Genomic DNA, 25,218 nt, shown 5'->3' on the forward strand with positions numbered 1-25,218 from the left:
TTTGGAGTGAATTTAGCATTTTTATTGAATCTATCGTGTCATCCATTGCGACTTGGCGTTTAATATGCGGTTAATAGTATCCGAAAATCAAATTTAGTTTCAGACACATTTTTCTCTACAGACTGAAACAAAAATTTTACACAAAATTACACTTGTAGTCAGAAAATCTCGTACTAAATTTGATATATTTAAGGCATTGCGTTTTTGAATTATCGCGTTTAAGTTGAGATCGGTTTTTGAATTATCGAGGTCGTCGAAAGTCAGACCGACAAACAGTCGAATCGTTTTTGGTTTTGGCTCAAAATTTGGCAGGTGTTTACACTACAGATGTTAAATATGTGTACCGAATTTTATCCATCTAGCTCTCTTCGTTTTGTAATCATCGTGTTAACTTAAATTCGAAAAAGCGGACAGACGGACTTCCTCCGAACAGATTTTACACAAAATCTGATAGAAATCTACAGGTTTGGTGTAATACGGTATATGGTGTAAAGACCGCAGTATTTGGCATATGGTGTAAAGACAGTATACCAAACTTCAACCGTCTAGCTAAAAGCGTTTTTGAGTTACCTTTGTCACAGACAGACAGACGGACGGACACTTTCCAAACATGTATTTTAGAAACTCAGCGATATCTAACACAATGAGAGTCATCAAAATCTGAAATTTAAATTTTGTGTCGATTACTATTCTTTCTCTGTACTACGTATATGAGAAAATAAAAAAAAGGAAATTAATTTATTAAAAGTAATTGCAAAGTATTCCCATGGAATAACTAGGTAAAAAAAATGTTTTGAACGCGTTTTGTTGAAAACCAAAGCCATTAAACATGGAATTAGTTAAATTTTATTAAATGTCAACAATGACAGCTTACAGATATTCAAAAGCCTAAACGCCGTACGTTTTGTTAACCACCTCTATTAACAAACTAAATGTACCTCCATATCAATTTGCAACAGCATCAAATCATTAAATTGCCTTATAAATATTTAAATCAATAAATGCCTATTCAGAAAGCAATCATTCAGCTTAACAAATAAATCGTTATAGATAACACTATATCGAACCCATCATTTGTCTGGGAATTCGTAATTGATGACGGAAATATATTATACATAGCAGAAGAAAATGGGAGAAATAACGCAACTAGTGCTAGAATGAACAATAGCTTAAAGGTCATTGGATGAATTCGTTTATTTCAATTTGCTCTCCACTACTTTCCATTATGGCTTTTTTTTTTTCAGTAATAAGCTTCCAAATAGTCATATGACGAAAAGCTAATGTTAGAATCTTTTTCTTTTTTTCCCAATAAGATGAAATAAAATGATTGATGCTTGTTTTGACTTAAATGATTTGCTTACCGTTGTTTGTTCTGAAGACTCAGTTACTTATAATTATTTTTTCAATACTCAAAGTAATATAAAAAGTGTTTCTATTTAAATGTAATATGAGAATGAAAAGCAAAATAAACACTAATAAATCATAAATTACAATTAGTAGAAGATCTACAAAAATTTCTCTGATTCGTTAAAAAAATTCAATGTAATTGGAATAAAAAATTAAAACGCCCAACAAAATGAGCAATAATGTATTTTTATAATAATAGGAAAGTAATATTGTCAGTACTTTAATATTAATATATTTTTATATTTAGGGAAGAGTAACAACTTTTAAATATGTAAAAACTATAAAAAAAATTTCATCGTAGTTTAAGGAGTCTTAAAAGTAAGTGCAATAAGATTTCAAAAAGTTTATTGATAGCATGAATAGTAAAAATTCTTTTCACATATTTTTGAAAAGGAGAAAAATATATAGTCCCTTAATGAGTAAAATATAAAAATTACAGCAAAAAAATAGAATTAATGATAAAAACTAATATATAAACATATAATTTTCAAAAATTTTACCTTTTTAATAGCACAGAAAATATGATAAATTAAAAAAAATTTAAATAAAAAGAAACTTATGACTTCCAACTAGTTTAAAAAGGTTTCTAAAATTATATTTAAGCAAGTATATTACATTTGTATTTTTCATTGAATTTAGGAAAAGCCATTTATAGTTATATTTTAAGCATAGCTTACCACTAGAATAAGTTATTAATAGAAAATCAAATTACCAATAGAAAGTCACCAATGGAAATAAATAGAATTCAAAATCACCAATAGAAAATCAACAGTACGAAAAATTAGATTTTAAATATAAAAGGAAGAATGCTCAATATTTTCATTTATAATTATATACTAAGCATAATTTACCATTAGAATAAGCATAGTTTACCAACAGAAAATTTACAGTAAGAAAAATCAGATTTTAGACATTAAAGGTAGAATGCTCAATACTTTAAAAGAATGCTAAATATCATATTTATGTATTAACAAGATACAAAACACTGACCTTATGGCAAACATGAATATAGAAATCAAAATAAGGACGTGAACCGGATGCAAATTTCTGCATTTAAAGAACGATACTCAATCAAGACTTGATGCTGATTACAAGACAGCATGAAGGATCATGATGAATGGAAAATAAAAACATATCAGACAGATGGAACGACGCGAATTAACTAATTTAAATATCTCGACCTAAGTAAATATATTCATTTTTTTTATTTATGACTAAGAGAACATCCATCCAAATTATTCTCCAAATTAAATGGAAAAAAAAAATTAATAAATTATTAGCATATTAGAGGATAGCCCTTCAAGAATATTTTCAGAAACCACACTGCTATTTTCATAGGTGCTTTGAAGTCCCATCTGCTACCCACACTATTCCTGAGCGCAGTTTTCCGTTCTTGTAATGACAGGTGTCAATTCGTACCTGATTTACATGGTGAGAAGTCGCTGTCTGTCTCACGTCAAAGAATGAATGCTTTAATACTTTGACCGATGGCAGAAGGTCTCAGATAGGGTAGGAAAATGTCCAATGAAACGGGTTTCAAGAGGCTGTAATTGGTTCTTGTTTTTATTTGGAAATGCATGCAAATTCTGTAACAACATCTGAAGTGATCGGACTTTGAACTTTAGCTAAGGGATTGACATCATAATTGCATGTTGAAAAGAAACAACGAAAAATAACATTGGAACACACACACACGCAAGTTTGTTTATTAAGTTATTTGATACGGCTCGGTGCATCATATGGAAATTTATTTTTTATTGTAAAAAAGACTTGGAAATATGATATTTAGGAAAAAATTTCATCAATTGTACTAGAACAAGACTTTTTTAAAACTGTGGGATGCGAATGCAAAAAGAATCTTCAAGATATATAAAGGATCCATGCAGTGATGGATTTCCAGTTAAGCAGTTGTCAGAGCCGTTAGAAGAAGAAGGGGCAGAAGGTTTGATTTAAAAAACGTAATTTTCTTAGTTGCCACATAAATTTGTGAAGAACACAAATTCTATGAATTATAAAATATAAGGATAATATTAATTCCCTTATAAGAGTATTTAGTTAGATTCCTTCAGTTTTTCTTACGTTCACTTAATCATTAGAATATTTATAAAACTGAATATATGCTTCAATAATATAACGTACAAATGTGGATATAGGACAGTCAGAATGAATATTTACAAGGTTAATAAAATAAAGAATATTAACTTAAAATAAATCATCAACATATCAAAAATATTCTATACTTGATACAAAATTGGCGTTCCGATTAAAAGAGACATCGTATCTTGCCTGAAGAAATTCCATGATAAATAGAATTCCTTTCCATTACATTTAATTAAATCTTTTTACATTGATCAATACGGTAATTTCCCATTTATGTTGCAAATTTGGAGATATGAGAAACATTTTCAACAGGAAATGGCGCCATAAAAAAAATCTTTTTCCCCTGAAAAGGGACTATATTTTTAAAAAAATTATGCCAGAATATTTTTTTATAATGTAATTTATAAATTTCTTCCGAAATTTCAGAGATATTTTTCAGATTATAAGAAATAAAAATACCATAATTAAACTGTATTACCATTTATAAATAAGCAGAAACTATAAAAAAACTAAAATTAATTATAATATGACATTTCCGAATAGATAATTCCGAGCCCTTAATATAATAAAAAATGTTATTAATATTTTTTTAATGATTAAACATTTTAAATTGCAAATCAATGACTATTTAGCAATTAAAAGCAGATAAATGAAACAAAATTACGCATAAATCTCTATTAACTAAGTGGAGGGCATGAAAGAAATCTTTTCTATAATATATAATAATTTCGATATAGAGAACTATATAGACTGTCAACTTTAAATGATTCAATTTTTAAAATATATAATCATACAAATATCTGAATATCTATACGTTATACAGTTTGCATCTTTCATCGCGAAGTTGGTATATAATCAATGAAATCAGGAACGCTATCGTAACTCTTAAAATATGTAAAATATTAACACACAATTTTTTAAAACTTCATATTTCTATTTCAGATTTTGTATCGATCACATCTAATTTAAAAACGTACACATAACTCAATAATGTTTCGGTTTCCGAACGATTGTCCGTATTTTAACTAAGAGTAAATGTTGACTGGTTCACAAAATAAGCAAAAAAAGAAAAGAAAGGGAAAATATTTTAGGAACCTGAAAGAGCAGAACACTTCACAGAATGAAACTACCTTGTTCGTAAACAGCGGAAGAAACGAACGACTACATAAAAGAAGGTGAAATATTTTTTTGCCTGTTAAATTATAACATTAGAAGTTACGGTGATTTGGCGCATTCTTGAGGTTTTGCCAAGCATTTGCACTCCATTTCCTTTTTTTTTCTCACTAGAAACACTAATTACGGCATCTTAAAATAGCTGAAAGTTCTACAACATGTGCAATACATTCTTCCCGAAAGCATTGAGATTCAACACAGATTCTTCTCAGAAAAATAACCAGTTCATCTCCTTACTATGTTTTAGAACAAACAAGCACACAATCCTAAAGGATATTCATTTCAACTTCTCAGAGCTGCAAAGTTAGCAATTTATATTTCTAAGATACGTTAAAGCAAGTTTAATATCGTGTTTACATCATATTTTGAGGATAACAGAAAAAAAATCAGATTATTTTTTCTAAAATAGAATAAAATTGCCATGTTTAAGAATATCTGATCCTACAGAGTATAAAATTCCCCATTAAACTACACGATATAAGAGTCTGATTCATGCAAAAATACCATAATAGTGATATTGAAATACTATGAATGAAAACGAAACATTTATTTTGTTCTAGCTGTTTATGTAGTGGAATGGAATGTGGCATTCAGAAGTAATTACTGTTGGAATTCAATCTCAATTTGGCCATTAAATTTAAAAACAAATACCATATTCAGAACATAGAATGACCGCTAGTTTTCGTATGTATACTTACATATATATTGTTCGTGTCAGTATCAGGAGACGATCACTTTTCCACAATTCTATTTCACTTAGGGGGTGAGACGCGGGAGGATGCGCACATTTCCGGAATTCACTTTATTGATAAATGTAAATATCTCCTCCTTTCATCTTTCCTCTCATCCCTATTTTGTCGAATTAAACCTAACCTAACGCATGCGCAAAAGAGCAGAAGGTTTTAGAATCCGTTGGCAGGCAATAGTATATAAATGCATGAATAGTAAATAAAGTGATCTAAGATTACGATGATAACCTAATGAATACAAAACAAAATCAATGAACAAAATACGAATATTAATTAGACTATCAATTATTATTAATAATGTAATAATAATAATAATAATAATAATTATATTATTATTTATTTTATTTTATTGCTAATTCACTAAAATCCTCTAAGTATTAAGTAGAATTATTACCATTTTTTCTAAAAACAACAATCTCGCGAACTTTAGATTATTTATGCTATGTTATTTTGGTTTATGCTTCTTTACTTTCTATCTGATAGTGAACCAAACTCGCCATGTATAAAAGTGCAACATTTTAACTTTTATCACAAAATGTCGTCAATTAATACATTTATTACACTTTTTAAACAAAAATGTCAAAAAATTAATACATTTTTGAAAGACAACTAACCAGTACAAAAAAGGGAAAATATTCATTAAATCCATCTACAGTACGAACGTACTCGTAAATTATACATACCCATAAATTGTATAAATTATTTTTTTAAGATACTGATTAATAATCAGATTGCATAGGGAGTTAAGATGCAAAGTAAAAATATCATATTTGTCAATGAATTTTTAAAACTGTTCGAATTAAAGTGATGCAAATAATGAGTAAAAATGAAACGTATTTAGAAATATAAATAAAATAAAATGCAGATGAAATCGGATATGAGTTTCGGAAATTAAACGCTATGCAGCTGATAAGTCAGTTGCCGAGATTTTAAATTTTCATTATTTGCGGTCGCGTTTATACTTTTTAACACATTACATTTTATGGACGGGTATCTCTTTACAATCACGTCCCAATAAAAGGCGTATGTATATACAAACGACAATATTTTGATTTACACATTGACGCACGTCCATTAGAAAACAACAACTTCCTACGCTTGAAACCGGCGCCACCATGAATGATATATGACAACTGTCAAGTGGCATGTATATTTTGTGTCTAATCCTAGCGAAGATATCTATCAGTTGAGCCATAGCTGGTTTGTTGTTAGGAGAACACTTCTTTAAAGTTTTTTTTTTTTTTTTTTTTTTGACATGACTCTTCTTTTTCTTTTAGCACTTTGCAATGTGTAAAGTAATTACATGGCTAAGATAAAAGAATTAAAGACAGGACAGAAAAAAAAATCACGATCTAGTTACACGCCATAAAAAATATACTCATGGTTATTTTTTTATTATGATTGCGTTCCAATGCAATAATTTCAGAAAACTTTATCCTTTTATATTTCAAAATAAAGAATAAGGGAACGACGTTTGTAAAATTCCAATCAAGTACAAATTCAGAATCCGCTTGAATCAAACAGAAAGTCAAACTATTTCTTCTGATTAAATGAACAGAACACCATCTCATGCACCGAATGATTGCCGAACGGTTAAACTTAACTACTGAGAATTCAAAAATTTTAGGAATCTCAAAAATGCACAAATATTTTTATACTAACACATAAATAATTACTAACACGTATCAATTTTTAAATAATTAGTTTAATAAATGAGCCATTCATAAACCAAATGAATTAACTCCTTTTTTTATATTTTAGCCTCGAAACACTTGATTTCTCCTAATTTTTTAATATTCGTAATACGCTTTCGCAGCAATAAGGATGAAGTTCATTTAATATTTTTTTTTCATTGGCAATCGATAAAAATACTATTTATTTCATAATTCAATTTGCTCTATTCCGTATTCTTATATAAATCCATTAAAACACACGGAAACATATACTAAAGAGTGTCCCAAAATTAACGCAAGATTTGAAGTAGCCACCATTCGTGTTCTAAAGTATTGGCAACCCAATTAAAAAAAAAAACATTCGACATCTGATAGTTTAGGTTTAGTAAAAACGGAGGGTTACACGATAGAACATTGTTTTCATTGTTGAACAATATTTTAAAAGTAATGAAAGTCTGGCGGCCACAGTTCGGAAATTTGTGAATTGGCCCCCTAGAGAGTGTGATTTAACACCATTGGATTTCTTTTTATGGGGTTATTTGAAGTTAAAGATTTATGTCAACAAACCCACAAGCATGCTTGCACTGAAGGTGGAAATTCAATGCTGCATCAATGAAATTCAGCCACATTTATGCAAAATGGTCATGGAGAATTTCGACAAATGAGTGCGTATGTGCCAGTAAAGCCGTGGAGTTCATTTTCCCACTATGTTTTATTCCATATATAACCCTATCCTCTGTATTTTGCTATTCCATGAAAATATAACAATTTAAGGAGGAAAAAAAAAGTGTTTTTTTTTAATTCAAATATTTTGTTAACATGCTGTTCTATCTTGTAACGCTCCATTTTTACCAACACTACCCCACACTAGCAGTCAGAAGGTTTTTTAATAGGGTTACCGACACTTAACTGCACGAATGGTGGCAAATTCAAATCTTGTATGAATTTTGGGATATCCTTTATATTCCAAACAATGCTGAAATGTGTATATGTGTGTGCTGGAAAATATCTTGAAAATAAAGTAAAAAATCTTAATATTGTCATAATAAATAAGTGAAAGAAATTAATCATATAAAATCTAGTTGACTCAGAAGTATGTATTCTTGAGGATTATTGAACAATTATTTTGATTTTAGGTGCAATAGTTTTTCGAAAAAAAAAGAAAGAATATATATATACTATTATGATATGAATATATATGATAATTATGACAAATTTATTGAAATACATTCCTCATATTAAATCTGATTATTTTAAAATTTTAAGATCAAATCGATATGATGTAATTTCAAATATAGTTGAAGAAGATATAATTTATCTTGTAAAACAATCAATTCAAACAAATTAATCATAATAATCATTACAAAAAAATAAATACAAGATAAGGAAGTTTGCCTTCAATAAAACGATTTGTAATCAATAAATCATTCCATTATTTGAATATTTAGTTCGATGTTTTGACTTTCTTCATTTAATTTCAATAACGCCAAAATTTCAATAAATAATAAGGACAATTCCGAAGATACAACGTTTTATATATTTTATAATGCGTTAAATAAAAGCAGCATTTGCCATAATATGATCTACAAAATTCTATATTTTAAGTGAAATTCAAAAAAAAAGTATATAATTTTATCACTTTTTCGCTTTTTTCTGTTTTATAAAGTTAGTTTATTGAGTTGGTAGTGAACGGCTGTAATGTAAATGTAGAGTAGTTTCAACCGTCGATTGAAACTGACTTCAACTTGATTAATAGATGATTAATTTTTAATTTTTTCCATTACAATTTTTTCATAAAATTATATTGTTTCATAAAAAATGATTTAGTCTATTGTTAAAAGCACAGCTACCTTAGCGACTAATAAATCTTCGACAATTCGAATTTTCAGTAACTGATTCTTTTAACATTAACAATTTGAACCATTCATCGGATATAATTGCATAATTGTACGGCATATATTAAGCCTAATAATTCTTTCTTATTTATAAGTTTAAGAAAGAAATTATTACTTAATGTAAATAACTTGGTTTTGGTATTAAGTCATTGAAATTGCCTTGTTCAGTTATTTGCATGGAAAACTTTGGAAGCTTCTATTAGCTCATTCAAACTGAAGATGTAAAACATATTTATTCAAAATTTGTTTTTTAATGTATTATTTCGTTTATTTTTCTTCCCTGGTGCAGAGACTCTTTTAGCAGCAGCTGATTATGAATAAAGAATTTAAAAACAAGTTAATATATTAATACAATATAATATATAGCAGAATTTCTCGATTAATTTCGAATGGAAAGCTTAATGCCCTTTTTTATTATTTACTCAATAATTTGGCGTTATTCTTCACTTTCATTTTCAACATGTTAATATTTTTAGGTTGGTATACTATTTTTTAATTGGAATAAATAATAAACTTGATGAAAAAATATTAATGAAAAGATTTTAGAGGGCAGACTATTTGGATCCATAACTATAGGTACAAATAATCTTCCGCACAAAAAAAAAAAAAAAAAAAAATCTTTGGCTCGTATTTAATTTTTTAATGGAAGAAGCTCACTGAGAAAGTTGTTTAAATTTTAATCTGAACCTTAATTAAAAATTAATCTAAATTTTAGCACTTTTCCTAAATAGCAGGTATATGATTGTACAAAAACTATTTTTACAGCAATTGAAATTTTTTAAAAAGCAAGCCTTTTAATGCTATCAGTTTTATTTCCGTATAATCTTTTTTGTCTAATTTTAATAAATTTTCACTAAATAAACTCGAGACAGATAAATTAAGTCTAAAGCTTTATTATGTTGCACTGTTTTAAAAAGAGTTTCATTTTTCACTTAATTTCTTTTTTATATCTGAAATAAAAATTCAAAAATTATTAACAATTTTTATTGCAATAACTTCATAAGAAGACATTTCGACTTAGAGAAATTGTTATTTAACAGGGTTTGCAAGATTCATTAGAGTGTTTTTATGAATTCAAATTTCAAAAACATTACTATAATGAAAATGCAATTTAAACGAATTATCCAAAATTTCAACTTTCACGCCATTGTAAATCTTTCTCACCATTTATAGGAAAGCCTTTTAAAGTTATCATTTTATTTAATATTTTAAGAAATTATCTTTTTAAAAGATGAACCCGCTAGCTTTATGTATATTGTAGATTATCAGTTCAGTGCGAAAATTTCATGCTCAATGGCGACGCTTCTTTATCCTTGGCAAAGTTTCACACCTCCCTGTTGTCGCCAAGAAAATCTTCACCTCCCATTAAGCACAGAGATGGGAGAGAAACAAACAGATCCTCAGAAGTAAACCATCCACGCATGCAGGATCGCATTCTAATGTTCCCCTATTAAATTACCCTTAGAATGCTGGGAAAATCATTAGGAAATGGAGGAAGTTGCTCAAACTAACATAGTTATTTCTCTTTTTTTCTCTCTGGTGTGGCCCATCTCATATTTTGCTTTTCCATGTTCAAATTCCATTATTTTTTATTTTATTTTTTCCTCAGCATTTTTTTTCTTCCTTTTTTTGCGTACTGTTCTTAGTCGTTTTACTTTTTTCTTTCTTTTTCCTATTCTGTGAAGTCGATGAGACGAATGGCTGTCATGCTAGGAGTTGCCGTATTCTCGGACGATCAGGAGGCGACAAAGCGTGAAACGGATAGTCTACTGATAAACTAACTTCCGGTAGATTCGGTGGTATTAGATTACTTCCAACTAACTATAGACATAGTTGGAATGGGTGCAAAAAATCAAGTTTTTCCCCTCCTCTTCTGCTTTTGGCTAGAAAGGTATATTTTAGAGGCTTTGTTCTCTTGAGGGTATTTTACAGTCAGTAAATACCGACAATGAGATATTTTACCTTCAAACAGACAGGTATTTAGAACGTGTATTACAATGTATCTGTTCAATTACGGCGTTCTTTGGGGTGTTATTATTGAAAGTATGTTGGTAGTTTGCCAACATTCGATGATAAAAATAAAATAAAATCTAACTGTAGGTGTTAACACAGGCAGCAGTTTCATTATATGGAGAAATTATTATCAATCAGTATTTGTTATTCATATTTACCTTCACAAAGAAGGTTCAAAATATTACATTAATACTTCAACAATGATGCTTGGGAAAAAAATTGCTTTTTTCTATATTATTCCATTTTTGGAAATGAAAGAATGAATGCTAGTAATTCCTACTAACATAAAATCAACAGATATATTGGACTTATGGGTCAAAACAAATTTTAATTACTTATCTCAGATTGAAAAAAATATTTCCGATTTGTCACAAATTCAAATTAAATGCCCAGCGAACATCCTTTAATTTTATATTGTGTAAATTTCGTTTTCTGTTAATAATAAAATTGAATGTCTGCGAGTCTGTGTTTGTGTATTGACGTTCTATTGGCTAGGTTATTTGACTTAAAATTACTAAACTTTGTTCCCATCTTAATGAAAAGTTTATTTTTATTAAAAAAAGTGAAATTTCGCCATTGTTTCGTCGGGTAATTTCCAAAAGTATTAAATCGCAAAAAATGACTTTCAAATCATCTTTAAATTATATATCTTTTTACTGACACCAAATTTGCTGCCACATTTTTAATTTTTAACGATATTTAAGACACCATAATATATTCATTGTTGAAAGGAAACTATTATCAGCTGATGAAATATTAATCAAAACAACGGAATCTTTAAAAATCATCGATTACTGCATAAATTTGTATATATATTTTATCTCGTTTGAGTATATAAAAATATTGAAATTTTTTTAAAAAAATTATTCTGAATGCAACATGCGGAAGAAATAAACTGGACAACAAAAAAAAAATGATATGACGGAATTGCGTTGAACAAGTTCGAAATTAATATGATTTTAAAATAATAAATAAGTAAATGGATAAAAAATGAGTACTCTCTCAAATAATACGAATCAAACTCATTGAAAATAAAAGCATGACAACTATTTTGCTATTCATGAGGCAAATATATTCTACAGCAGAGAGGATGAATTTGTCGTTTGAACACTACCAAATACTAATCTGTGTATAAATTTTAAAGAAATAACTGGGGAAAAAAATCAAGTGAAATAAATGATTTTAAGGCAAACAATATGCATGTGATCAAATAACAAGAGAAAAGCCTTATATACGGCCTTCACTATTACTTAAACAGTTTTAAACAAATGAACAAACATCTACATGGTCCAGTCACATTAATGTGATCACCTGTCAAAATCCAAAATAACCACCTTTCGCAGAGCGGACTGCTGCGAGACGTGCAGGAAGAGAGTCAATTAGGTTCCTGAAGGTGTTCACTGGGATGTGGAGCCATGCCAACTCCAGCACCGTCGCCAGCTGAGCTAGGTTACGCGGATGAGGATCCATGGTGTGAACAACCTGGTGGAGGTGGTTTCACAGATTTTCGATTGGGTTTAAGTCCGGGGAATTAGCTGTCAAGGGAGTACGGTAAATTCATCAAAACTATATGAGACGTCGAATTGTCCTGTTGGTAGATGCCATCATCCTGAGGAAAAACAATTCGCATGTAGGGGTGAACATAGTCCGCAAGGATAGATGCATACTTGTGTTGATCCATTGAGCCTTCCACAATGATGAGTTCACCCAGAGAATACAGTCAACCCTCCTATAACGCGGTACTCTCAGAACGCGGTTTCCATATAACGCGGAGCTGAAATTGCGACAGCCCTCCTATAACGAGGTACTCTTACAGCGCGGTTTCCTTTCAACAACGTCCCATTAGTTCTTTCCGTGCACCCAATGAATGGTTTTAACTGGATATATTTATATAAACATTCAAGCTTATCTCTTAGCCGTTTACGGCATCGGTTTTAATCGTCTCAGAGCTCTTTCACAGTACGTCTCGTTGGTGACCAATTCTTTCTAAAATTTTGTCTACACCGTCCATTCGTTTAGCTTTTTGCTGCTTAATTTGTGGTTTATAATTGGACAACATTACACAATACTGTAAGTAATATTCTTCAATTGTTCTAATATAATAATAATAAAGTAATTATTAACCCTAGATTTGCATCATGTCAAACACAAAAGAAACAAGGAAAGGATTAAAAAGAAAGTTTATATCGCTTGCCTTTTGTATTTATTCGTCTTCAGATAACGCGGTACGAATGGTGTGATTTGTACCAATTCTGAGTTTCTTATAGCGCGGTTTCCATACAACGCGGTAGACGGTTTCCATAGAAAGCGTTACGAATTAGCCTGGTTTGTACGGTAAAATCCGAGTTTCTTATAGCGCGGTTTCCATATAACGCGGTACGCACTCACCGCTTTATAAGAAGGTTGACTATACCACGGAAACAATCCCAAGACAATATTGCTCCCTCTTCCAACTTGGAACCTTCCAGGAATTGTTGTAGAGTGTTTGCATTCAGACGTTTCACGCCGTATAAGGCAACGCCCATCAGTCTGATAGAGCATAAAACGTAATTCATCGGATAAAGCCACCTGTCTTCTCTCAGTAGCAACGTTGGCTCAACCTTCGTTGAGGAGACATTGTTGGTAGTCCCTTGGTTCATCTGGATGGCAGTTGCTCAACCGTTGCTCGTCTACCCGAACGCATCTCCACAGCCGTCGTTCATCTCTACCGTCTATGGAGCGTGGTGCACCACATTTGCCACGTTGCTGATTTTGGATACTGTCATTTTGCCACAGCGGCCCGCGAATAATTTACAAAATTAGCCGTTTCGGAAATGCTTCCATCCTAGGCCCGAAAGTCAATGATCACCCCTTTTGGAAGTCGGATAAATCGCTCCGTTTCTGCATGACTGCAAGAATTGAAATGTTTCCTGAATGCCTACAACTCACTTTATATATCCACCAAATTTGCTGATAGCACGTGCCTTCTGCGATTGGTTATTTAATGTTGACGTCAAATCGAAACTACTGAAAAATCACTGGAATGTTTTGAAAATTTTAATTACTTTCTTCCATAAGACATCTGGTTCATGATAATCCAAATGATATGAAATCACGTGTCAACAAAGAACGATTCTCCATTAAAATGTGGTCAGGCAGGATATGCAATTACTTTTTTTACATATCACATCAACAGAACTAATAATAATGAAGATTAAAAAAGACAATTCCCTAAAAGAGATAGCGCAAATTTAAAATCTGTTAGAGTGGGCCGAAATAAAATAGTTTTTTGAACGAAATGTATGCATGGAAATAGCGCGTTGAGATAATACAAAGAAGTCATTCTTTCTGTTCCATTGATTAAGTCATCATTCCTTGAGTGAAGTTCGAAAAGTATGAAAAATACACAGCAGTAAAGGTAGTCGACATGCATTTTATGTATGGGCAAACAAAATATTTACTAGAAAGAAGTCTATAATTGCATTAAAAACTCAGCTGTAAAAATGACTAAGAGAATGTTTGTTCCAATGAAATAATTTTGTAACCATGAAGCTCAATCATTAAGGGAGAATCTTTCCTCATGGTCAAGAAATATACGACATGAATTGTCATGCATTGTTGTGGGTAAATTGAGCAGTTTAACCCATTACCTGCCGAGGATAACTTGCCAGATTCGGTCCCAAGTGCCACGAATATGTATACGTATATAGTTGCGAGACGTATGTATACGCCAGGGACAGTTAACACATTGACTTAGGGAGACATATATACGCCCGCGGCAGGTAAGAGGTTAAAACACACCAAAAAGTGAAAATGCAACCTCATCAATGATCATTTTCATTACTGGCCTCTGAAACCTTCATGTATAATTTTCGAATATATTCCATTTATATCAGAATTTAAATTTACACTCAATATTGTAAAAATCACCTTATGAAAGAGAATACATTTCAAGAATGATACAACAACTTTGATGGAAAAATTCCTACCTGTTCGCAAGCCGATCTGCACGAGCCATTTGCGTAGCTGCAACAACGTATAGCTGTAAAGAGAAAAAAAAATATGCATATAATTTCAATCAAAATATTAAATAAAGAATGAAGCATTACTAGTATAATGTTGAAATGAATGACTATGTATGGAGATAAAAAGTTTGTGCTGTTTAATGCTAATGGATACGCATTGTTGAATTTATTGCTTTCTTCTATTTTACATAATTAAGTTTTGTAATTTGTACTTTTTTTCGAAAACACGAAAATACCAAAAGTGAATAGATTCCTTCATAAGGCTAGTTCTCTTTTTTGTTTTTTAAATTTAAACATTTAGAAGAAATACGGATAAAAAGATGTAAAAAATAACGAAGATCAAATTAGATTTAAATGATAACACTTTAAGATGAAGAAACTAAGTAAGATCAATCCATAAAAATTCAAAGGTGAAATTATCAGTAAAGCATAACGTCAAATTTGTTCCGATGATAAAACGTTTTGCAAAGAATCATTAACGCACGATATGACAGTTGCGTAGGCTGTCGCATGATTGACGACTACAGTGCGCACACTCATGCAAAAGGGTATCACTTAACAAAAAAATTATAAATAAAGAAGCCAATAAACGTTAGTTTAGCAACCATTTCATATTAATCGGATATCAGCTGATAGAATACATCCTTTATTGGAATATTACAGATATAAATTGTCTGTTTCATCACTGAGCAGGTTTAGCGCTTTCATGCTTAAGCTTTAAGAAAAAGTATAGGAAGAGGGTATTATGAAGACAATAAAGCAAATTAGGTCTAGAAAAATAAGAAAATGTACACAAAACAAACTTTCTTCCTCAACTTCTCTGCATAAACAGAAAATTGGAATAATTGCTTGGCTACAAAATAATGTGAAAAAAAAATACAATCCTTATTCGATCTGTAATTGCATTAAATGTAATAAACAATATTATTTTCAAATTTTAATAAAAAATATGTAGCAAAGTAATTCTTTTAAAGTGTTTGCATATATAATTTTAAATACGTTTTAATTTTTCTTTATCAAAGATTTTAAATAATTGACAGGAGTATAAGGAGAAATGATTACAAATTGTTGCAAGTACTTTCTTGTTGACATTAGAAGACTTGCATCACAAACTTCATCAAATTTAAAAAAGTTTATAAAACCATATTAATATTCTTTTAATAGTTTTAATAAAAGGTCAAAAAATTCTTCTTTTAATTTTAATTAGCACTCATTATAACATTTATTTAACTTTAAAAGAAATTAAATATCGAACAGTGGGTTTTTTTTAACAATGAATTCGGCTCCTCCATAAATGAACAATGAATGAAAGAACAATAACAGTTTATTACAACGAATTGCTCAAGCAAAATCAGATGGGCTATTAAGTCAAAATTTAACTTTTCTTTTTTGCATTGCACAGATTATGCAGAATACTTTTAAAATACGTTGTCATAGGTAGCAAATTAATTTGATTTTGGTTTAATAATTGGTTTATTAAATGCATATCTAGATCGAATTATTTTATTTACAAAAACACTAAAAGATAAATGTGACATTGAATTTATGACGATAATAACTAAAACTCTAGTTATTAATAGATATAATTATAAAAATTTAAATGCAATTATAAAAAAATAAGAAGAATTAACTTTTATTTGAAATGGAAATTACTGTATGCATCCTAAAACAATTCAACGCAAGTTTATATAAAACAAAATATAATCAGGAACAATGATAAAATATAATGTTTTATTAATAATTCTACGTAATATAATAAAAAAGAGTTTTTTTTAAATTTAATGCAGATTAATTCAAAAACAATTTAGATATTCTATCAGTAATTAAAAAAAACATTATGTTATTGGTCTTATAATGCATGCGTAATATACTTCAATAAAAGAAAATGTATTGAATCTAAGCTAAATGCCACGCCTAATCAGCAAAATTATTCTGACATTAACGATTACAAATTACATTGTGAGATGAGATAATTATGACCTCAATATTAGAACGATCACTCAAATTTTTATTTGTTTTTACTTATTTATCAAAGCTAATTTATATATAATTCTACTTTAATTGAATTCTTTAGAAAAACTATCTTAATTTGAATTTTATTTGCCATAGGGGAAGGTAATGTTGAAGGATTGATTTCCTAAACAAGATTTGAAAAAAAAAAAAGCTATGCATACGATTGAAGTTGAACAAGCCATTTTTAAATCAGGAAGAAGGAGAGATAATACTTCAGTTCAATGACTAATTATCGTGATTTTATTCTTAAGTTAATTCCGGTTTGTTAACTTTTTTTGAGATGTACTACTTTATTAAGGAAACCATACTCAAAATTATTAAGTTAAATATTAATGGCATTAACATAATACGTTATTCAAATACGAGAAAATAATTTTAATATGAAATAGATTACTTAAAGCTTGTAGAGCAGTAAAATAATGAATGTTGTAAAAGACGGCGGTCACTTTTTCATGATTTATATACATACATACGTAAATATTAACCTGTTAACTGTTTTTTACAAATATACTTGTCATAAAAAAAGTAAAACATTTTGCGTTATGACGAGTGTATTCAATGACAATTACTATATTTATATAATAATAGTTTAATTATTATATATATAATTTATTTATTATATAATACATATACGTTTATAACAATTTAGGTACGCATTTTCCGAAGAGGTCGAAACAATTAACTGGTTAAAGGATATAATTATATTGCTTTATAAAATAATGTAACACTATTTCATGAAAGGACAAAATTATTTAGAGTGAATAATGGACTAATAATTTCACACAAATATCGATTACATCTGTTTCGACTGTTGTGTGAAATCAAGTTTCTGTTCTCTTGATTATGAAACTTCAATTTTTTTAATTAAATTATCATAGGAATTTAATGTAGTGTCATGAAAGGTGCAGAATCTTATTTTACAAAATGATTAGTAAAGCTGTAAAAAACAATTCTATTCTACATTTGAAATGATTTCATCTGTTATTTAAAAAATATATAATAACGGTAATTATGTAATAACGATAACAGTATTGAAATAATACACGGTCATAAAATGTATAATTTTTAATTTCATGCAGTTGTTGAAAGTCTATAAAGTGGTTTTATTTATTTGTTGTGCTATTTTTTCAAACACTATCTATTTCTTATCAAAATAAATGCATAAAAATAAAGTGCTTTTTTTTTGTATTTTAGAATTAGGCTTTGAAATAATTTGCTAAACATTAAACTGCATTTCCCCCTTTTAATTTTCTAAAAGAGATTCTAACCGCTACTCCAAAACACCACAGCATAATAATGCTTCAGGCCTGATTTGTCTATTTTTACTTTAAAATTTGGTTCTTAATTATATAGCAATAATAACATGCACAAAAAATGCATTTAGTATCGCCTCAACGAACATGAAAAAAATGAAGTTACAAACTCAATGAAATATAATTAATATTGGTGATAAGTTTATTTTCTTAAGTTTAAAGGGGTAAAAATATTAAATTTGCAAATAATATGCTCTCGACTAAAATGTTAACTTTTCGATTGATATTTAAATAAAATGCCACTTAAAATTTTGAGAACCCCTTTCTCAATAAGCCCATTCCATCCAAGAGCTAATGTAGCAACTTTAAGATCAAAGAGTCTTCTTGTTGAGTAGATTTTTTCTCCTGTCAAGTATGCATCAATTTACATATTATATATCAGCTCATAAACATTATAATGTAAATGCAGGTAATATTAACGCTTTTAAACTTTATCATGTTAAAATTAATAAAATCAACAGAAGGAGCAGAGAGTTTCACAATAAGAAATTTAAAAAAAATGTTTTATAAAGCCATAATTCATCCTCTTACCGAATCAGTTTAATTAACTTCTGCTGTAGTATTCATAATGATAAATATACCGAACAGAGGAAATTTCTCATTAAACAGTAATAACGAAAACAGCCGCAGTTTTTTTTTAAAGTACCAGACTTCTGTCGATTAGTTGATGTAGGGTTAGAATGCTGGAAGAGTGAAACACATATCTCATCACAAATAAAATTCCTAACACTAGACTGATTAATACATTTTAAAAAATTATTTGATTGCAATAAAAATGCTCGAATTTAAAAATTTCATTAATTTTTTTAAAGAAAAAAAATGATATTTTAATGAACGAAATATTTTAATATATGAAAGTCTCCATTTAATTCGATATTTTGCTAATGAATTTTTAAAGTTCATACAAATTAATTTAGAACTATGAGCAATTATTTTCAAAAATGTATTTTATAAGTTATACTGGCTTAAAAAAATTATATTTTTTACACAAATTATATAATTTCGATTTTCCCATTTTTTCTTATTTTTTCCCCTTTTTTCTGCTTTTTTTTAATTCTTTATCTTCGATTTGGAATATTTTAAATTACAATGAGCAAGAAATACTTTTATAAGTATATTTTTTAAAGCTTAGAAGGTTTAATTTAAGATGGTATAGTAATATTATAATGTGGAATCTATACATGTGGAAAGTTGAAAATAAATTATTTCCATTTCGAGCAAAAACGAAATTTTCGCAAATATAATCTTTAAAAATTTTTTTTAATAAGAGATATTTTCTTTTCTATTCCAAAGCATGGAAATTCTCTGTAAGAATTAATTCTTAAAAATATAAAAAAATTATAAATATTATTAAACATTATTACCCGAGTTCTTTCATATTTGTAAAAAGGGATTTTTGTTATAGATTTCTTTTTACCTTACTGATGTGATAGAATTGTGGAAATTCATTCAATTGCTTGTTCTCGAAGATGTTGCATTTTTTTTTTACAAAAATTTTCAGAACATGATTTTAATTCAATTAAATTTTGATTTGCAATAGCAATGGTATTAATAATGAATTTGAAAAAATGTGTATTCAAGACTTCTTTATATAAATAATAATGACTTATCAATAAAGAAAACAAATGTATATATAAGAAAAAAATTTTTTTTTTTCTGAGCCAAAAATTCTTTTACATATTTTACTTTAAAACATGGTATTTAGTGAAAGTTTTGTATATAACATATAAAATCAATATACTTTAAAATGTAATTTCCTTAACATAGTTTAAATAATTAAGTATTTTAAAGAAATGGTAACATAGATTAGATGCACACCATAGTTTTTTTATATGAGTGCATAAAAAAAATTCCATGCATGTACAAAAAATTCCATTTTTATAATCACAATTACTATAAATGTGTAAATGCAACAAGTCAAGATAGTTGGGGTTAAACCGCATATTTTGCAGCATTAGTTAATTAAAATGCCCACTTTGTTTGCTTTTTGCTCTAACATAACAGTACCAAAAAATGTTTTTTTTACATTAGTGCCAGTCATTCAGAATTTTCAAATTCACTTTTAACAATTTCTAAAATTTTGATTAAGTATAATTAGAGATGAATTCTGATAATTTCTTAAGACTGTTTAAGACTGCGAGTAAAATGATCAAAAATACAAAGCTTTTTTTTTTTTTTTTGAAAAAAACTTTCAAAGCGAGAAAAATGTTACCATTTAAACTTTAATTAACATAAATAAGGAGATAATTCCAAAAGCTTTAATTTAATTTCATGCTTTATTAATCATTATTTCTAAGGAACTTATGTTTCATTCTAAAGGATTTCAATTAGAAGGCTGGATTGTTTTATTTGGCAATACCTTAATTCCTGAAAAACTGGATTCGATTATTGCACTAGACTGCGCGTAATTTCCGAATATACAGAAGAAAATAAAAATTTGCAATGAAAAATTTTCAGTAGAATAGTGAACACAGCTACTCTTAAATATTTTGATAAAATCAGAAAATTTATAGGTAGAAACTGTAAAAAAAGAAAAAACGTGTTTTATATATAGTAGCATAACGCGGATGAACTTTTATTTGCAAGTAGATGAAACAATTTATAAAAGATGGTAGAAAGAATTAATATAAATTCTACATTTGCATGTAAATTACGAAATCAGTTCAAATTTCCTATTTTTATATTCATACAAATATTACTATGAAAAAAGAATATAATGGGATTTTCATTCATGAATGCTGCTATTTTAATAAATATTATTCAATCAAATAAAAATACATACATACATATTATCAGTCTATGAAATTTATTAGTTTTTTCAGTCATTCATTTACTGGAGAATTTGCATTTCTGTATTTTTCATTTTGTGGGAATATCTAGCAGTGTCTTTTTATTTGGATATAGCTTAATTGATATGGTTATTTTTTTTTTGTTGTGAGTTGTGTTTTAAATAAAACAAAAGTTAAAAAAAGCTGCTTTTTAGACAGTGGAATGGATATTAAAAACCAACATATGAAGAAATAATAGAAAATTCAAATTTCCAGTTAAAGGCAAGCATGCTTTAGTTGATAAAAAAGTGATTGCAACTATTATTACATATCCATAGAGAAAATATGCGTATATGTTTAGGATACACAAATATCTCAAAAAATTTTCCTCTAATGATTTTTCAAATTATAATTTTTGAGGTCTTGTTATGAATTAATCAGGTTATTGTTATGATCCATTCAACTAAACAACAAACATTATGTAACTGTTTTACATAAAAAAATACATATAAAATACATAAATTGATAACCCAGAACCGGCATCAAATGACTCGAACAACCGAAAACTTAAAAGCAGAACAGGCGAAAGTAGGCAACGCAAGAGCAAACAACGATTCAATTCTCGAACCTTTTGTCAGAATTGATGAACTCCCGCAATGCTTATGCAAATTGAGATCACTGCATTTCCATTTATTTCATCAACAACGCGACTCGTTCTTGTCATTTTACGGCCGTTTTTGAGAGAGTAATAACACCTCTTTGAATTGCTAATGGAATAAAGCGATGTTTTCTTTTTAAAGATCTGTCACTTGCGGACGGTTTGTACGTGTGCATTGTGTTCTATATTACGACTGGATTGTCTCTTAAAAAAGGGCCACGCAGAATTTCTAAGATCTTTTATTGTTTTCCATTCTACTCAGTTTTTCGTATCTTTTACCATTTTCATCCCTTTATCTCTTTTTTTCTTTTGCCGGTTGCCGTGTTGTTGTGCAAGTTTTGAATTTGCTTTTGGGGAGGGAAAAAAAAGTGGTCGCAGTTTGTGGATGTTAATCATCTAGGGATATTTACAATAGCTCTGTTTATCTAAATAGGATGCAGCCATTTTTCTCTCGGGAATGTTTGAATTTCCATTTGTATGGCTACCATTTTCTTTTCATTCTTTAGACTTGAACATAACCAACTTGCTTTACAGGTGTTTTTTTTTTTTTTTTGTGCAATAAAAGTTTGCATATTCAGTATGTGTTGCAAAGTAAAATATTCTATTCCAATGCTTAGGATAAAAAAAAACTGCTTCTCAGTTTAAAACTTTTGGATTGTTGATACTGATTACAAAATAAATTATTTATTTATTTATCATATGTATAATGAAGGGCACTATGTTTCTGGTTATAATGAAAAGTTTTACATGAATCATATTGTATGTGATGGTTAGATATGTAGATAGTTGTACTGCATAACTAAAAGTTATTTTACAAATCCTTTTTGGTTTTAAAATTATGCTATTCCTCCATTTATACAATATCTATTTCCATTAATCAATAAATGTTTACCAAGGGCCCTAAACGGTATATACGTAAAAAAAGAAATAGACCGAAACATTGGTGAATGTATTTAAATACATTTAATAATAAAACTGTATTGAAATTTTAAAGTCAAATTGTTGACTTTAAATTTAAAGTTGAAATTTAAAGATAGGGAATTTTGTAATTCTCCGATTTTTGTTAAAGATACATTAGATACAATAGATGTCGAGCTGTCATGGTAACCAACATCGACGCAGTCTACTTTAAAGGAAGTAAAGTAAAATTGATAGGTTTCATGTCACATGAGGTCAGAATCTGTAGTTTTACTAATGTATGTATTATAAAAAATGTGAAAAAAAAAGAAATACTATTGCCCAGTAACAGCACACACACCTTCAGTTTATTAAAATGTCAATGTAAAACTTTTCTTAAGAATATTATGCATATTATCTTTACAAGACGCGTTAAAGGAAATTTACATGATTTGAAACGAAGCAGCCAAATTTTAATGGTTAAGAAAAAGAATAATTAAATGGAAAAACAGAAAAAATATTTTTATTAAAATCGTTAGAAACATGATACAAATTACTACCATGATGAAATGATTGTAAAAATTTTTGTTCGTATAACAAAAATCAATAATATTGCAGAAATGGACACCATAATTTTGTAAGAAATATTGAACATGAAAGAAAATATTTATTCTATCACCATGCTTTAAATTTTAATTAATTAATTTTTTTTTACTTTTTCTTATAAGATCGCATTGTAATCATTAAACAATTCAACTTCAAAATACTGATGAATCTCCTTATTTTTTGCCACCTTGAATATAAAAACTGATTTTTTTTCCAATTATATCTATTTATGAAAACGTTAACTAAAAATCGCAACGAGCTAGATGGGCGACAAAAAGGTATGGGGTCTTTGAGCTAAAATTTTGATTAAGTGCCAAATTTTGACCCAATCGGTCTAAAATGTATATTGGATTCATTTGATAGAACAAAATGCATTACATTAATGTAAATGAGTAAAAATGGGAGAAAATTTCCACTACTTTGGTTTAAGTGATAATTCAGTCAGTTTAGCTCGAAAATCGAATTTCTAGTAAGTCACTTTAAATCACAGATTAGTTTCTAGACTACGCTGTAAACCTATCAGAAATAAACCAAGGCAATACTACATTTTATTTGAAGAAATCAAAGCAAATAACATAAAGACAATTCATTAAGATAGAAATTCTTTATTACTTAACATTAATATAGAATTTAACCCACCCACCCTTTCTGTCAAGATGGGGGACAAACAACACATACAAATTAACTTTTGATTCCTGAAAGGAACTAAGCGTTCTGTGTTAAATCCATATCAGGAAGCGTTTGTCACCAGGATGATCATGAATTTCAAGTTTGATGTCATTACTTGAGAAAAATAAAGAAATTCTTATTCTATTCGAACGCAAGCAATTTCTTCAGTATTTAAAAGAAATCAAGTTACAAACTGCAAAACAAGCTCCAATTGCAGACTCTCTAGATAAGCGTGGGAATGATAAGATTTATGATGAGGCTTCCTCAAGGTTTTCGCTTCATTAGCAATGCGACGATGGACGCCCGGAGCAGGCTTATATTTTTTTTCACGCCATCTGGGATTCGATTATAAAAGTGCGTAAATATAGCAATCTTACTCATCTCCTGCGTTTAAAGAAAGTGATGACTTGTAGGGATAAATAAATCGAAGCGATGAAATGTTCCGAGTAAACCTAGTGATGAAGAATTGGAGCGTTTTATCTTGTGGACTGATTTTAGAAAGTGGTGGAGAAGGGGAAAGGCGATCGCTTTCTTTCTTTGCTTGTGCTGTGCGTTGCCTCTTCGCAGCGGGTTAAAACAATTTTAAGAGGTTATAGGACCGTTAAATCTTTAATTTTTCGAATTCTTTTATGATTTTATTTGATAGCCGAAATACTTCTGAACATTTCTTGGTATTGCATATGTGTGTACGTTAATTAGTTTAAAAGATCCAGTCAAAAATGTGAAGATCACTGCTGATTTGTCACTCAGAAATGTTTACTTTAAAGTCCTTTTTCACAGTATCACATTTTCAGAGCTTGCGCGCAGATTCAAACAAAATGGTTCATTATATCAATATGAAATTTTCCCAGGTATGCTTATACACACATAATAAAAAAACCCATGCAAAATCAAAGGATTATTATTTATATTCTTTTTTCAGTACTTGTTAATATGCTAAAAATGTTTTTTTTATGGCATTATCATGTTTTAACCACATAAAAAGCAAAATAACTCCGGTAAATATATTAAAATATTTATTATTTCGTATGATTATCAAATTATGTTATTTGGGAGTAAATTAGTGTAATATTTGTTAATATAAGTAACTTATTTTCTACAAAACTATGAGCGTAAGCAAACTCTGTCTTCAACAATTTATATGGAACATGTTTTTTTCCCCACATATATTTTAATTAATGAAAATTTATTTCGCTGGTTTAAAAGTTCATAATTGTAAGGTTAAATGTATTATAAAACTGTGTTAAAAATCAATTAAGTTTAAGAATTCTTACGTTAGG

General features: G+C 28.8%; 1 protein-coding gene across 1 annotated transcript in view; it reads right to left on the reverse strand.

The window, feature by feature from the left end:
- LOC129965832 (reversion-inducing cysteine-rich protein with Kazal motifs-like) overlaps positions 1–25,218 on the reverse strand; it is a 128,650-nt gene that overhangs the window by 86,306 nt on the left and 17,126 nt on the right. The window contains exon 2 of the mRNA XM_056080047.1: positions 14,979–15,031. Within this exon, the coding sequence (XP_055936022.1) occupies positions 14,979–15,031 (53 nt within the window). The remainder of the gene's footprint in view (positions 1–14,978; positions 15,032–25,218) is intronic.

Source organism: Argiope bruennichi, chromosome 4 (genome assembly GCF_947563725.1).
Source record: "Argiope bruennichi chromosome 4, qqArgBrue1.1, whole genome shotgun sequence".
Lineage (NCBI taxonomy): Eukaryota > Metazoa > Arthropoda > Arachnida > Araneae > Araneidae > Argiope > Argiope bruennichi.